This window comes from Pecten maximus, chromosome 14, assembly GCF_902652985.1.
Source record: "Pecten maximus chromosome 14, xPecMax1.1, whole genome shotgun sequence".
Taxonomy (NCBI): Eukaryota; Metazoa; Mollusca; class Bivalvia; order Pectinida; family Pectinidae; genus Pecten; species Pecten maximus.
The window spans coordinates 20,109,591-20,125,162 of NC_047028.1; the positions used below are offsets into that span (position 1 = coordinate 20,109,591).

Consider the following 15,572-nt stretch of genomic DNA (forward strand, 5'->3'; position numbering starts at 1 on the left):
TTTGAGATTTGGTAGACTTTATAACCACGCCATGATACATGTAGTTGTCCTAGTCAATCTATCGGTGCCACAAACGAATGGTAGTAACTATGTATATGATGATGAGCGGACTAAATTTAGTATGGGAAAATGCACCATTCAAAGAGAAACTTATAGATGAAATCTGTCACATACATGTACATCTAAGGAAAGAACACAAAAAGACAATATATATAGCATAAGCATTTTGTTTATTTAAAACGCCAGCTGGTAAACAAAGAAACGAGATGGCCTTCATCCAAGCTTAGAATAAATATGGATGTTATATATTTTATATTCAACAGCAAAATAATATTAAAAAATCCAGCAAGTTGTTATAACTTTTACACATGTTTACAAGCCTAATTCATTGGTGCAATGTTGTATTGAACTTACATTAATTTGTTTATAAGAATAAAGCATTTTTCTCTTGAAAATAATTATAGATACATATGTTATGGCAATAATTTATCACAATCAACTGGACGTATTGTATTTGTAATCAACATCTGGTAAAAATAGCTCATGAAGTAATTTAGAATTAGTTGCAATTGTTTCATAATTCAAAAACTATGTTAGTATTACAATAATCAATGATACAAGAGCAATTTTTGTTAAGTATGAAATGGGTTATGTATAAAAAACTATTTTTATGAGAGGTAGACAATTATAAAACGGAAGATAAACTACACAGAAAATTTAACATTCAAATCTGAAATCATACATATTAACAGAGAAATAGAATTAAAAAGTCTTTGTATAATTGTATATAGAAATTATGCAACATATGGTTTGTAGAAAATTGTTGAAATACAGTAAAATCAGCTGAGATTGAACTCGATGATTCAGTCGGTCTAGTTCCAACAGTTATTGAAGCTGCCTTAACTATCGTCCCATTTTGTCTGGACTCATTCTAATTTTTTTAACCCTAAATGAATAAAATTGGATTGTGTTTAATTCATTGCATATAACAGCTTAATAATAAATAAATAAATAAATAAATGAAAAGAATTGTCGTATAGGGCTTTATCACAGGGACTTGACATGAATTCCCAACCAATGGTCCATATATACATATTGTATATGTATTGTAGTATAGACTGTTAGAAGGAATCCATGCCAAGTCCCTGTGAAGCATTATAATCACAGCTGAAAGATTTTGAAAATGCTGTTCAGGCTTCCTTTCCCAGTTCTGAATTGAAACATTGACAGGTAAAAATCTGTGTAAAATTATCCATGCTTGATATCGTTTTTTTTTCATTAAACTTTTTTATTATTTATTTACTTTAAACTTAAAAACAAATTAGATCAAGTTAAATAAAAGGTATACAAGAGTGTGCTTTTCTTATTTCATGAAAGTTTCAGTGCAGGTAGCTAGCTCTACTTATAGCCGAAGGGTATGCAAACTTATTATTTCTAAATAACATGAATCCAGATTTTAAAGGTGCATTTCTGATTAATATTTTCAAAAAATGTTTTAAAATTGACAGAAAAATTCCAGATAGGTGAGAAATAGGAGTAATATGAATTTAATTTCAGGTCCGACACATTCTGACCAGATAAATGGTCAGGGGTTTTGAAAGTTTTTTGTTGTTTTATTCAAGTAACTATAGCATCAGGTTAATATAATCCTGGGACACAGGGACTTGGCACGAATTTATATATATACATGTATACATATTAACATGTATATGGACTGTGAGTTGAAAACTCATGCAAAGTCCCTGTGTATTGGGATAAAGCCGGTATATGACCTTTTAATATTGGCAGAGTGTTTCATAACTGTTGAACAAGAATTACATTACCATTGTGGTTGGATAACACCACACCAATGTTCAGCTAAGCAAGTTTCAGTGTACATTACATATAACTATGCCAGCAGTATTTACCTTTATATATAGTCAGACCCTGTTCCATATAATTATCACTTTGAAGTCAAAGTAAAATATAATTAAATTAATATGTGTATAAATATATATTATGACTTGCAATACAAACTGTGTTGAAATTGATAACATTCATTTTTTCCTAACAACTATAGGCAAGAATAAGTTCAATTCCATCTTCTCATAAAGCAGAGTAACTGCCCCTGTCAGCGGATATTGATTGTGACCTCATTTTTCTTTGAGAGTAAAATCATCAATTTTCTTTTTTTAGAAAACGACAATTTTTTCTCCTCAAAAAAACTAATGATGTAACAATCAAAACCTGCTAATAAAAGCAGATTAATTTGTATTACGAAAAGATGGAATACAATGTAGTATACTTTTATCCCAAGTCTCCAATAAACATCCAAATTAACAATTATAGGTTTGAGTTTAAACCCTTTGAGAAGATAATACTTTATCATCTCGAACTCCAGCAGGTGGGTTTAACTTGAGGAGTAAGATAGAAGTAAGTGTATAAATCTTTGTCTACACCTGTTGTCTTCTGTGACCTTCACCTTATTGGCTACAAGGTCATCTTTATGACCTTCAACTTAATAATCATGCTTGTAATGCATTCAGCAGTATGAGGATTTTGATATCTATGAATACTAAAAGATTTTACTCTCTGAATAATATATTTCAGTATTTTACCAACGTGTGAATACAACACCATACAGCGTGCTAATCTAACTACAGGGTACAGTCGCCTTTATAATGGGGGAAAATGGGGGAAAAAAGAAATGTACCGGTATGCACGTCTGATCTATTTATTAAAACCAATGTCAGCCACTACTCACAGTGACTATAAAATGGGTAGTGGGAGTTGAAAGCTCTTGGTAAGCTTACTATAAAAGATATAAGAGTTTAACTCCACTCGTTTAAATGACAGAAAATAAAAAATCAATTAAAGTCAAATGATTCAACAAAAGTGAAATTACAAATTTTTTTCAAATAATTAGAAACTTCTGAAATAATGAGGAAATTATGTGGATTTTTTCATGATTATACCTTAACGAAGAGACAATAATTATGTTTAAACATTATAATGAACTAAACAGCATAAATAAACAAAACTGATATTCTGGTAAAAAATATGTCATATGTAAAGTAAAAACAAGTGTAACGGGCAATACAAACACTTCCTCAGAATATAAATATAACATGCCAAGCAATTATAAGTAAAAAAGTAATATAAGTATATATATTATGTACATATATGTTAATATACAGTGGGTTCCAAAACTAGCAATATACAAATAATGTAAACAACACAAAATGGTACTTCTCCAAACCTTTCTAAAACCGAACACCAAATCTGATCTACATCTGATCTAGATTTTTACAGAAAGATAATAATGTTGCTATATTTACAGTTTATACTGTGCATAATTGATAATAGTCAAAACTATTTTATGCAGAATAAAACTGACGTGATGTCCCCATTCATAAATGATGAAAAAATAATAATCATTAAAAGCTGTAAGCTTGTGTAATAATCTGTTTAATTAACTTCTCAACCAACACTGCCTTCAGTACCACATTGTTACCATACAAGACATAATAAGAATACTGGGTATTGCTAAATTATGATACATGTACCGGCTCCCACTAAGAAAAGTAACAGTGACCTTGACCCAAAAAACCCTGAAACTCAAACTTGTCCAAGATATTATGGTCTTTTATCATTATTTGAAGTTTGATCAACATTTCTCAAGGAGTGAAGCTGTTAGAGTGCCGACAAACTTTGGTGTTGTGTACATATTTACAAGACGGACGGAGAGGAAACCTATAGTCTCCCTGGTTTAAGCGGTAGGGGACTAATGAACACATTGTGACCTTAAAAGCAATCGAGAGGGGTGGGATTGTTAAAACCATTTACAGGGAAAAGTTTCAAAATGAAAGGTTGAAAAAATTACTTTTTTTGAGAAATGATACTTTTTTATGTCTCTAGCACAGTATTCAGTTGATAATATATGACTGAAATTGTATTGGAATATCAGTGGGGTAATTATAAGAAATCTTTTCAAGCTTTTACACACCCATCTTTCCAAGATAAAAGGTAAGGACGCACCAATAGTGACATGTGTGTTAATTATGTTGAATATGGTAATTATATTTTTGGGTAACTTTGAAAGTATGAACACATCATCATCAAAATTGCAACCCTGTGCAAAAGTTCTTGGTTTGTTTGTTACTGGAAACAAATCTTAGCAAATACCAAACACGAAAGACATACTCAACTGGACGGTCTTTGCAATGACGGATATCCACCATGTAAAAATGGAAATGGTGATAAACACCAAATTTAATACTTTAAAAAAAAAAAAAAAAAAAGAAAGAAAGAAAAAAAAATTTAGTGTCCTTCATAATTAAGAAAAACATAATTTTTAAAACCATAATTAACACTACTACATCAATATTCAACCACTAAACAAAAGGTTGTATGCAAGAAAAAAGTATCCTGAAGCAACAATGGATTTGGAAATTAATCTTGTAAAGTAAACCAAGGGGAGAGAAACATAGCTAATCTGATCAGTAGGTGTTTATTTCATCAGAGATATTGACATTTCTACTACAATATATACGAGTGGACTCTTGTCAGGTATGTGCTTCTCACTAGGTATATATTGTTTACATCCCAGTCTCCATAAACTCTACTGTGTATGATATATAACCTACAAAATCATGAAGCAGTAATATAATGCTCAACAATTGTTTACAATGATTAATAAACATCTCATATGGCAACAGCAAATTATCTTTTTATCCAAAATTAAATAGCATACAATTACAAAGTACATAGTAATCTAATTACTGTCACATAGTACAAAGTATTCCTAATTACTGTCACATAGTACAAATATTTCTAAATACTGTCACATAGTACAAAGTAACCTAATTATTGTCACATAGTACAAAGTATTCCTAATTACTGTCACAAAGTACAAATATTTCTAAATACTGTCACATAGTACAAAGTAATCCTAATTATTGTCACATAGTACAAAGTATTCCTAATTACTGTCACATAGTACAAATATTTCTAAATACTGTCACATAGTACAAAGTAACCTAATTATTGTCACATATAACTAAGTTTTCCTAATTACTGTCACATAGTACAAAGTAATCCTAATTGCTATCATATATACATGTAGTAATAAACCTAATTACTGGTATATCATTAGTTAATCTACAACCTATGTGATAATTACAACAAACATTGAGAGTATTAATACAGTTTAGACTTCTGATGACAGTTCTAATGTGATTGGCTTTCGTACCTGTCGGGCCTTCAGTGTTAAACTGGAGTCTCCAGTTTATTTCAGTAAATTTGATCTGAATTAGGGAACACACTGACACAAGAAGAAAAAATATTACAAAAAACACACTGTATTATATGTGCCTAATACAGACATTTCAAAAATAACTTCTACATAAATTAGAAATTTGTTATAAGGCCACCTGATACAGTAGTATACCAAACCTGTATACCAAACCTAGACGGATGGTAAAGATCAAGGAATATAGAACACATTCTTCTAAAATTGCTTTGCATAGTAATTAAAATGTTTTGATTTCAGGGCTATGTACATGTATTATTAAAAGAAATTACATATACATCACTTCATTAAAATAGCTTAATAGCCATCAATACACTCAGAAAATCAAGTCAAGATTCCGATCCTTTGTATAATAGGAGACTTATCATCATATTTCTGTGATATTTTTTTCAACAGGTTCTTCTAAAGAATAAGAATGAAAGACATGAGTAATTAATGAAATATGATTACAGGTGTGACAAAGTAACACAATACATCTAACAATAGCTGGAGCCACACAGGTGACAAGGGGCATCACAATCTATTTAATAGGTTCAAACTCTAGTTAAAACATCTGCTAAATAACAAATTTATCACTTAATCAAATATATATTTTTTATATTTCTAATTTCTTGAGCAATTCTTTTAAACACAAACGTATTATTCAAAAGTCTTTCAACAGCAAGAAAATGTTTCATTTAAATCATTATAAGAATGTTAATTTGAATATCATATATTATTGAAACAATTTACATGTCAATTCACGAAAATAAATCTAAAACTTCACCAACTAAGTAAGCAAGCAAATTCAAAGCATTTTATTTTAAGAGATAAATAACACAAAACTGAGCGTTTTATTGTCAATAAAACAAATACTTGACAGGTAAAAGATATTCCAAACAACCCAAATTATATATCACTAGTAAAGATATTAATATCAGCAAGTAGCTTCTTAAAAGCAAGAATCAATTTTCAATATACAGATGCTAAAAATCAATACAGTATATGTATTTCTGATCTGTTTGTGATATAAGATCATACTCAGGAGTCACGACCTACATGTACAGTGGTACATATAAACAGCAGTCTGGGATCTTCAACATTTTATCAGACAGTTGTCTCAGTCTACAGACATGGTAGTGTTAGAGATATTCAATAATTTGATCGTCTTGACACTCAAACCTTTCGTGGCAATCAAAGAAACTATGAGCTCATTCTTTATTCCTCATAGACATCCTAAACATCAATATATCTCTCCTTTCATTTTGTTACTTTGAAAAGTTGATAAACATTGACTTATTAGCTCTTTTCATTATGAAAAATCAGTTTTCAAAAGTATAATTATGCGTAGTAGATGTGAATTATCTCCCTTCGTTCACACGGTCGCCATATTATCCTTGGTATATAGTAGGTAATGGTGAATGATCTCCGTTTTTACAACGACAAAATGTTCTTTGTTTGTGTAATCATAACATAGAGCTGTCCATTTGCGACCTTGTCGCCCTGTTTCCCTCGCTGCACCAACCCAACAGCAGTGATCTTGTCGCGACACTCGTCCACACTGGTAAATACATGCTTGCCCATGTAAGTGTCTCGGAGCACATTGCTGTTCCATATCTAATCACAAACGGAAACATGAATCATTTAAACATAAGCACATTTAATTGCTACACAAGGGAATAGAGGGATTTGGACAAAACTGATTTTAATTGATCATGAGTCATGACAAATATTTCCCGATAAAATTTGATTTAAAAATCATCTTGTAATCTCAATGACAGTGACAGAGAAATGCCTGTGAATGCCATTGTTGAAAAAAAAATCTGTAAATAAAAATATGAAAATTCATCCATAAACTATTGTAATCTATGTTTATTACCTGGATCTTTAAAGGTTTTTTCAGAGCCGTTTTGCGGTAGAAGATGGCAGAGGAGTTCCATTCTGGGCTTGTTGTGTCCTCTACGACCTTGGTAGTAACTTTCTCACCCTCACACGAAATCACACAGTATGGGTCAGCTCCTGTAAAATTACAAATATACAATAATCTTCAAAACTTAAACTAGGATTAAGGTCAGTGTCTCGTTAAACTGATTATCATCTAAAATTTTAAGACTCTTAACTTGAATATTTTGATAATTAATACATCATGTATCAAACTTTAAAAACTATGAGAAAAAAATGATAATTGCTGTCTGTAAGGTGATCGGAAATTGGTAAAATATCATTCATATTCAATCTAGGTCAATATTTGTTCAGAATATTAAATCTGTTAAAAAAACACCATATAAAAAGCCACGCCAATGTTTACGTATATTTTTATAAATCCTAAAATTAAAGAACGAAATAGTGATTTAAAAAACCTTTTATACGATGATTAAGGGCAAAATATCTTTTTTGTCAGTCTGATGAAAATGGTCCTTCAATGAAAACATATCTTACATGTATGTAAGGATATACCAATCAGCCACAGAATCAGACAGATCATTTATCAATTCCAAAGCAGAGGCAAGATGTCCATCTTGAATCATGGATGAAGTACTTCTGGATACAGATGCCAAGTATGTTGTTTTATGAGAATTTACCACCTGCTCTCTCAAAGACCCCCAGTGGGATCAATGAAGTGGTATTAATATTAGGAACAGAAACATGCATGTAGATTAAACTGTTACCTGTCCTTTCCTGTCGCTCCAACCCTTCCGCCCGGAGTACCTTGACCCTCGTCACCAACTGGACATTTCCACCACAACACTGCCACCAACTTTTCTGTGGCTTTTCATAGATCAGTGTTCTATAAAAACAGAACAGTATCAATTATTGAGGTATGTAGTTCTTTGTTTCATGTGTATTTTTGGTATGAGCACATGTGCATGCACAAATGTGTAAAAATAAAATGACTTGATATACATGTAACACCTTCATTTGTCAATTAACATTTTGGTTTGTATTACATAAAGGAGTCTAGAAATTCCTCGACAACACAACACCCCATTTTAAATAACTGTTTTAATGTAAGCCATTTTATTACAGAATTGTTACAATATTAATGAAGTGAAACTTTTATTACAGAATTGTTACAATATTAATGAAAAGAGTTTCAAAGTAACAGAATCCCTGTTAAAATCTGTGAAATTGCACATACCCCCTATCAAGTCGAAAATTTGCCTAAAAGACAAAAACATTCTGAAGAGGAAAGATGCAGGGTATTTCATAACGGAGTAAAATATGAACATTTTAAAAAACTCCCCAAAATTACAAATAATTTTTAAGTGTAGTTACAAACCAAAACATGAAGAATTTCAAATATTTTTTAAGAATAAGATGGGTTTTTTTTTTAAATACTGGTACTAACAAGAGATCCCAGAGGGATCTTGGCGCCCACCATTGAATGATCTTTATAGGTTCCATGTCAGATTGATCTTTTCCCTACTTTTCCCTTCCTCTAAGTCTTACTTATCTGTGTAAATTCAGAAACAGCCCTCTAGTACTTTTCAAACAAGGGGAACCTATAAACAGAATTTAAGATTTAGCTATAATGGCTGTCTGTCGGCCATGTTGTTTTCCTATTGGTCCCAATATGCAAAATTGGGCACTGAGGGGAACCTACATATGAAATTTGAAAAAGATCCCTTCAGTACTTTTACAGAAATAGCGATAACAAACTTCAATTGTCAAAATCCGAAATGGCTGCCTGTCGGCCATGTTGTTTTCTGATTAGTCTCAAAATGCAATATGCATAACTAGGCACCGACGGGAACATGCATATGAAATTTTAGAAAGATCCCTTCATTACTTTCTGAGAAATAGCGATAACAAACTTCAATTGTCAAAATCCAAGATGGCTGCCTGTCAGCCATGTTGTTTTCTGATTGGTCTCAAAATGCAATATGCATAACTAGGCACTGAGGGGAACCTGCATATGAAATTTCAGAAAGATCCCTTCATTACTTTCTGAGAAATAGCGATAACAAATTTTAATTGTCAAAATCCAAGATGGCTGCCTGTCAGCAATGTTGTTTTCCTATTGGTCTCAAAATGCAATATGCATAAGTAGGCATCAAGGGGAACCTACATATGAAATTTGAGAAAGATCCCTTCATTACTTTCACAGAAATAGCGATAACAAACTTTAATTGTCAGAATCCAAGATGGCTGCCTGTCAGCCATGTTGTTTTCTGATTAGTCTCAAAATGCAATATGCATAACCAGGCACAAAGAGGAACCTGCATATGAAATTTGAGAAAGATCCCTTCAGTACTTTCACAGAAATAGCGATAACAAACTTCAATTGTCAAAATCCAAGATGGCTGCCTGTCGGCCATTTTGTTTTCCGATTGGTCCCAAAATGCAATATGCATAACTAGGCACCAAAGGGAACCTACATATAAAATTTGAGAAAGATCCCTTCATTACTTTCACAGAAATAGCGATAACAAACTTTAATTGTCAGAATCCAAGATGGCTGCCTGTCAGCCATGTTGTTTTCTGATTAGTCTCAAAATGCAATATGCATAACCAGGCACAAAGAGGAACCTGCATATGAAATTTGAGAAAGATCCCTTCAGTACTTCCTCAGAAATAGCGATAACAATCTCCAATTGTCAAAATCCAAGATGGCTGCCTGTCGGCCATGTTGTTTTCTGATCAGTCCCAAAATGCAATATGCATATCTAGGCACCAAGAGGAACCTACATATGAAATTTGAGAAAGATCCCTTCAATACTTTCTCAGAAATAGAGATAACAAACTTCAATTGTCAAAATCCAAGATGGCTGCCTGTCGGCCATATGGATGAAGTACTTCTGGATACAGATGCCAAGTATGTTGTTTTATGAGAATTTACCACCAGCTCTCTCAAAGGCCCCCAGTGGGATCAATGAAGTGGTATTAATATTAGGAACAGAAACATGCATGTAGATTAAACTGTTACCTGTCCTTTCCTGTCGCTCCAACCCTTCCGCCCGGAGTACCTTGACCCTCGTCACCAACTGGACATTTCCACCACAACACTGCCACCAACTTTTCTGTGGCTTTTCATAGATCAGTGTTCTATAAAAACAGAACAGTATCAATTATTGAGGTATGTAGTTCTTTGTTTCATGTGTATTTTTGGTATGAGCACATGTGCATGCACAAATGTGTAAAAATAAAATGACTTGATATACATGTAACACCTTCATTTGTCAATTAACATTTTGGTTTGTATTACATAAAGGAGTCTAGAAATTCCTCGACAACACAACACCCCATTTTAAATAATAACTGTTTTAATGTAAGCCATTTTATTACAGAATTGTTACAATATTAATGAAGTGAAACTTTTATTACAGAATTGTTACAATATTAATGAAGTGAGTTTCAAAGTAACAAAATCCCTGTTAAAATCTGTGAAATTGCACATACCCCCTATCAAGTCGAAAATTTGCCTAATAGACAAAAACATTCTGAAGAGGAAAGATGCAGGGTATTTCAAAATGGAGCAAAAAATTTTAAATATGAAAATTTTAAAAAACTTTAAAAATCCCCCCAAGAATTATGAAAACAGTTTGAGTGTAGTTATAAACCAAAACATGAAGAATTTCAAATATTTTTTTAAAAAATAAGATTTTTTTTTTAGATACTGGTACTAAAAATGTAAATGGCACAAAGTAAGAGATATCCATTCTCTATTAAAGCTGATATGAAGTACATTTGTACTTTCAAATTGTCTGATCAAATAATATATTTCATAAAGGGAGCTTACTTGAAATTGTTTGCTGAACTTGTGTACATCCTAAAAAGGAATTCACACTCATTCCCAGGATCAAACGTACAGGCTACAATAGCATAGCGACCTTTGGTGAGCTTGTGGCGAAGGAAGATTGCACGACTGTCTCTGAAAGAACTGGACGTCAACATTTCCTGTTGACTCATGTCATGCATTCGATAGCGTCTATTTTCCTCAACCTGAGTTTTTTTACAAAAGAAACGACAATATAGCTGGGTTATTATATAGGTAAATATTAAAATGTCATGTCTATAAACGGTTGCTGGATTATACAGGTAAATATCAATATGTCATATCTATAAGGCTGCTGGTTTATACAGGTAAATATCAATGTCATGTCTTTTAAAGGTTGCTGGATTATACAGGTAAATATCAATATGTCATGTCTACATGGCTGCCAGATTATACAGGTAAATGTCAATATGTCATATCTATAAAGCTGCTGAATTATACAGGTAAATATCAATACATGTATGTCATATCTATAAGGCTACTGGTTTATACAGGTAAATATTAATACATCATGTCCATAAGGCTGCTGGTTTATGCAGGTACATATCAAAATGTCATGTCTATAAAAGGCTGCTGGATGATACAGGTAAATATCAATATGTCAAATCTATAAGGCTGCTGGATTATACAGGTAAATATCAATAAGTTGTGTCTCACATGGTGTCAGACTAGACAGGTTTTACTTAAGTTAAACTTCACAAATCTCTTTAGATTCTGAAGTGAATCTATATTTATTTAAAATTGCTGACTCAGCACATAGAATTTCGGAGCAGTCACTGTGTTCAGTAATAACTAATTATCATAAAGATTTTGATATGATATACATGTCATATATAACAATGTACCTTGATAATGGAGAACCCAATGGTGATATTGCGACTGCCACCTGCTCCACGTGTACTTTTCTGAATCAGCTGGAACATTGGCTCATCTTCTTTGTCTGTGATGTCAAATGTGAACTACAACATACCCCCAAAAATATCACTCAGAATGACAAAATGCAAGCTGCAAAGAGTTCAGCTGTTTGGCCCTGCTTGCTATTCACAACATAACATACTTGTAATCAACAATCAGGGATTGATGAATACAACAAACTGAGGTATTGTGGACCTCATTCATGGAATCATGGTATTATGCTGAATGCAGAAAAAAAATGATTCATACAACAATGGGATATATGTCAGATTTAGTTTTATCTGTCCAAATATCAAATACAGCAAGAACGCAATCCATAAGAAGTTGATTATAGTCTACCATCATCAGATGGTGAACTGTTCAACAATTTGCCCCTTGTTTGTTCATCCTAAAACGATCCTTGTTATCGTTATTTCTGAAAAAAAGGGAAGATATAATCTTCCTCAAATTTCATAGGTGTATTCCACGTTGCTCTCTAGCTATCTACGCAGAATTAGTTTTGAGACTTATCAGAAAGACAAATCGCCAAAAACTTGTAGATTTTCTTTTACAGTGACAATTTTCAGTTATCCTGATGGATCAATTTGGGTACATCCTTGACAGAACATCAAAATTAGCACAGCCAATAATGGCATTATGACAGCAAGCTGTATCTGAATCTGCAAAAGAAAATCATCCAAAATTAATTTACCTGTGGGTTATTAAGGAATGTCTCCTTGTGGTTGAGACAGCCCCCGGCCCTGTTTGGTTTCACCCATTTGCTGTGTGCCAGACCTTCGTGCCAGGTCTTACTAAACGCAAAGATTGATGTATTAACCACACAGCAGATAGCTGCCCGCACGAAATACCGACAGAAATCCTCCATTGTCATCCTGTATAGGGTATCAAAAGACTAGATTAAACATATTTACCATCAAGTATAGGGTATCAAAAGATTAGATTAAACATATTTACCATCAAGTATAGGGTATCAAAAGACTAAATTTAACATATTTACCATCAAGTATAGGGTATCAAAAGATTAGATTAAACATATTTACCATCAAGTATAGGGTATCAAAAGACTAAATTTAACATATTTACCATCCTGTATAGGGAATCAAAAGACTAAATTTAACATATTTACCATAAACTGCAGAACTAATCCTTGGCTTGTGATACTCTTTAGGATGTTACGAGTTTTACACAACTTTTCAGAGAGAATAAAATCACCAAAAGGTCTGATTTTCTAAAAATAGTTATATTCAAAAGTTATCTATCGTTATCAATGAAAATAGAACCTCATCAAAACTTTAAAATAACATGCTCTGTAAGCTATTCAATTAAAGAATGCAAACAGGGTTATAAAAAATATTGTATAAGATTACAAAAAATTGATAATACCACTGTGACAGTAGTTATTCTTTTCACAATATTTACCAAAATTCTCCATCATCCTCAAATGTGAGTCCGATCTTCTCTCGGTCATCCTTTGAGATTTTGTTCCATTCAGGAGAACTAAATACAGAATTGTGATTGTTAAACGAGACACCAACATTTTTATTACTCTTGATAAATCATACAATCATTTCAAATTCAAAGTATTCAAACTGTTAATTGCTATCATTAAGGGTCTGTGCATGTGACCAATGGTATACATTACTGTCACTTTTTTTCTCAAAATTTCAAAGATGGTCGGTAAGCAAATGGTCAAGTTCTAATCATAGGCATTCAGATAATGCTGCACTCAAAATGTAAGAATGACAGATTCAAGCATCTTATACAACTATTTAATTTTTGTTTCACATTTTCAAAATTTTCCTTCCTGGGAATGTTCCTCTCTGTCCCCTCCTAGAGTTACTGAGCTTCTTACTGAGACTACAAAAAGCCCTTAATGAACTCCTTACTGAGAGCCCTTGCTACTCCTCATCTCTTACCCATCACTGAAGGCCCCTTTCCACTCTTTCTCTCCCCAAGGATTCCTCAGACGGACCATGGGAATCTTTTCCCTGTTGAAAAAGTTGAAGAGGCCTGAACCCTCGAGGTGAATGTTTTTGACAGCAGTAATTCCGTAAGCATGGCCCTTAACCAATCCAATGTCTGTTGTTGCCTCCATTTCTTCACTGCTCTCGGCCTGAGGAACAAAAACATATATATTCATGGTGAATGTATATAATATATGTCTCTGCATAATATGATTTTAACAAAATGTTCATTATCAAAATATCTTTTTTGAAATGCTGCAACGTACATGTTTATTATCTTGTTAACTTTCTCTTAGCTAATTTTGAAGGTAAAATAATAACAATGGCTAAATTCAGTAATGTTTGTAGGATATATTCAGGCCAGTCCAGAACACTGTTGCAAACATTTTGATGAGTTTCATGACCAAGACAATACTAAGAGATAAAGTGGGGACTCAAATTTTAAGTGAGTCATCCCATCGGAAAAGCACAAGTCCAAGACTAAAATATTTGAGTCTAAAATACCACTTAAATATATTCATAATGAATGCTATAACTTGTGTTTACACTTAGTATTCAACAATAATATTTATCTAGTATAATTTCAAAGCTTCTGAAAAATTAGGGACAATTTCAATACAAAATCTGGTTACATACTGGTATAGAAGCAGCCATTAAAGACTTTCTGTCCATCTGTTTCTTCATTCGTTCATACAAGTCAGCACGTTCCTCTGTTTTATTTGCTAGGTCACGACCTTTAAGATCAACCTGTTCCGATACACCGCCAGTAAAATCCTCAAGAGCCTCCCCAAGCTCTCCTCCATCCAGGGCCTCATAGCAGCCAAACAACCTACAATAAAGTATTTAAAATACATTTAGAACTATGGCTTAACTCATAACATAGCCAACAAAAACTCATAACATAGCAACAAAATCTCATAACATAGCAACAAAAACTCATAACATAGCCAACAAAAACTCATAACATAGCAACAAAAACTCATAACATAGCCAACAAAAACTCATAACATAGCAACAAAAACTCATAACATAGCCAACAAAAACTCATAACATAGCAACAAAAACTCATAACATAGCAACAAAAACCCATAACATAGCAACAAAAACTCATCAAATAGATAGCAACAAAAACCCAGACATTTTACATCACAGTGGAAATATGTAAACCTGCAACCAAACTAATAATACAAGGATACTTGATACTGGATAGCAACTTTGCCTTTCACCAAAATACAAGGAAATCAGGATTTGACACTAAAATTGGACATGAGAAGTTACTAGGCTATCAGCTCTACCAAACAAGGTTATGTTAATATATATAGCTAATACATAAGCTTAAGTCTGTCCCCAAAAGAGCAAAACCTATATTCATGTTTCTACAATAATTGATAGATATATCCTTTTCACTTACTTGGCGTAGGCTTTCTCCAGCAAGGCACTCCAGAACTCATTCTTACTCTGGGAATGAATAAAGACCAGTTCATTGTTGATTGTGGGTAACATGTCGTCAATAACAACATCTATCCACTCTCCATACCTCCAGAACCGAAAATGGAATATCCCTTGATATTTGTCCGGAACATTTTCATCCCATTCCTGTTCTTGCCAATCTGGAATTACCTGCAGTACAGAAAATTTGGTACAAATC

General features: G+C 32.7%; 1 protein-coding gene across 1 annotated transcript in view; it reads right to left on the reverse strand.

Moving 5' to 3' along the window:
- Positions 1-209: 209 nt before the first annotated feature.
- The window catches only part of LOC117342854 (calpain-5-like), a 31,489-nt gene continuing 16,126 nt past the window's right edge, over positions 210-15,572 (reverse strand). Inside the window, exons 4-13 of the mRNA XM_033905134.1 lie at positions 15,336-15,544; positions 14,561-14,753; positions 13,877-14,073; positions 13,380-13,457; positions 12,652-12,832; positions 11,891-12,004; positions 11,010-11,212; positions 10,197-10,315; positions 7,149-7,288; positions 210-6,886 (exon numbers count right to left, since the gene is read on the reverse strand). Of these exons, the coding sequence (XP_033761025.1) occupies positions 6,704-6,886; positions 7,149-7,288; positions 10,197-10,315; positions 11,010-11,212; positions 11,891-12,004; positions 12,652-12,832; positions 13,380-13,457; positions 13,877-14,073; positions 14,561-14,753; positions 15,336-15,544 (1,617 nt within the window). The 3' untranslated portion in view covers positions 210-6,703. The remainder of the gene's footprint in view (positions 6,887-7,148; positions 7,289-10,196; positions 10,316-11,009; positions 11,213-11,890; positions 12,005-12,651; positions 12,833-13,379; positions 13,458-13,876; positions 14,074-14,560; positions 14,754-15,335; positions 15,545-15,572) is intronic.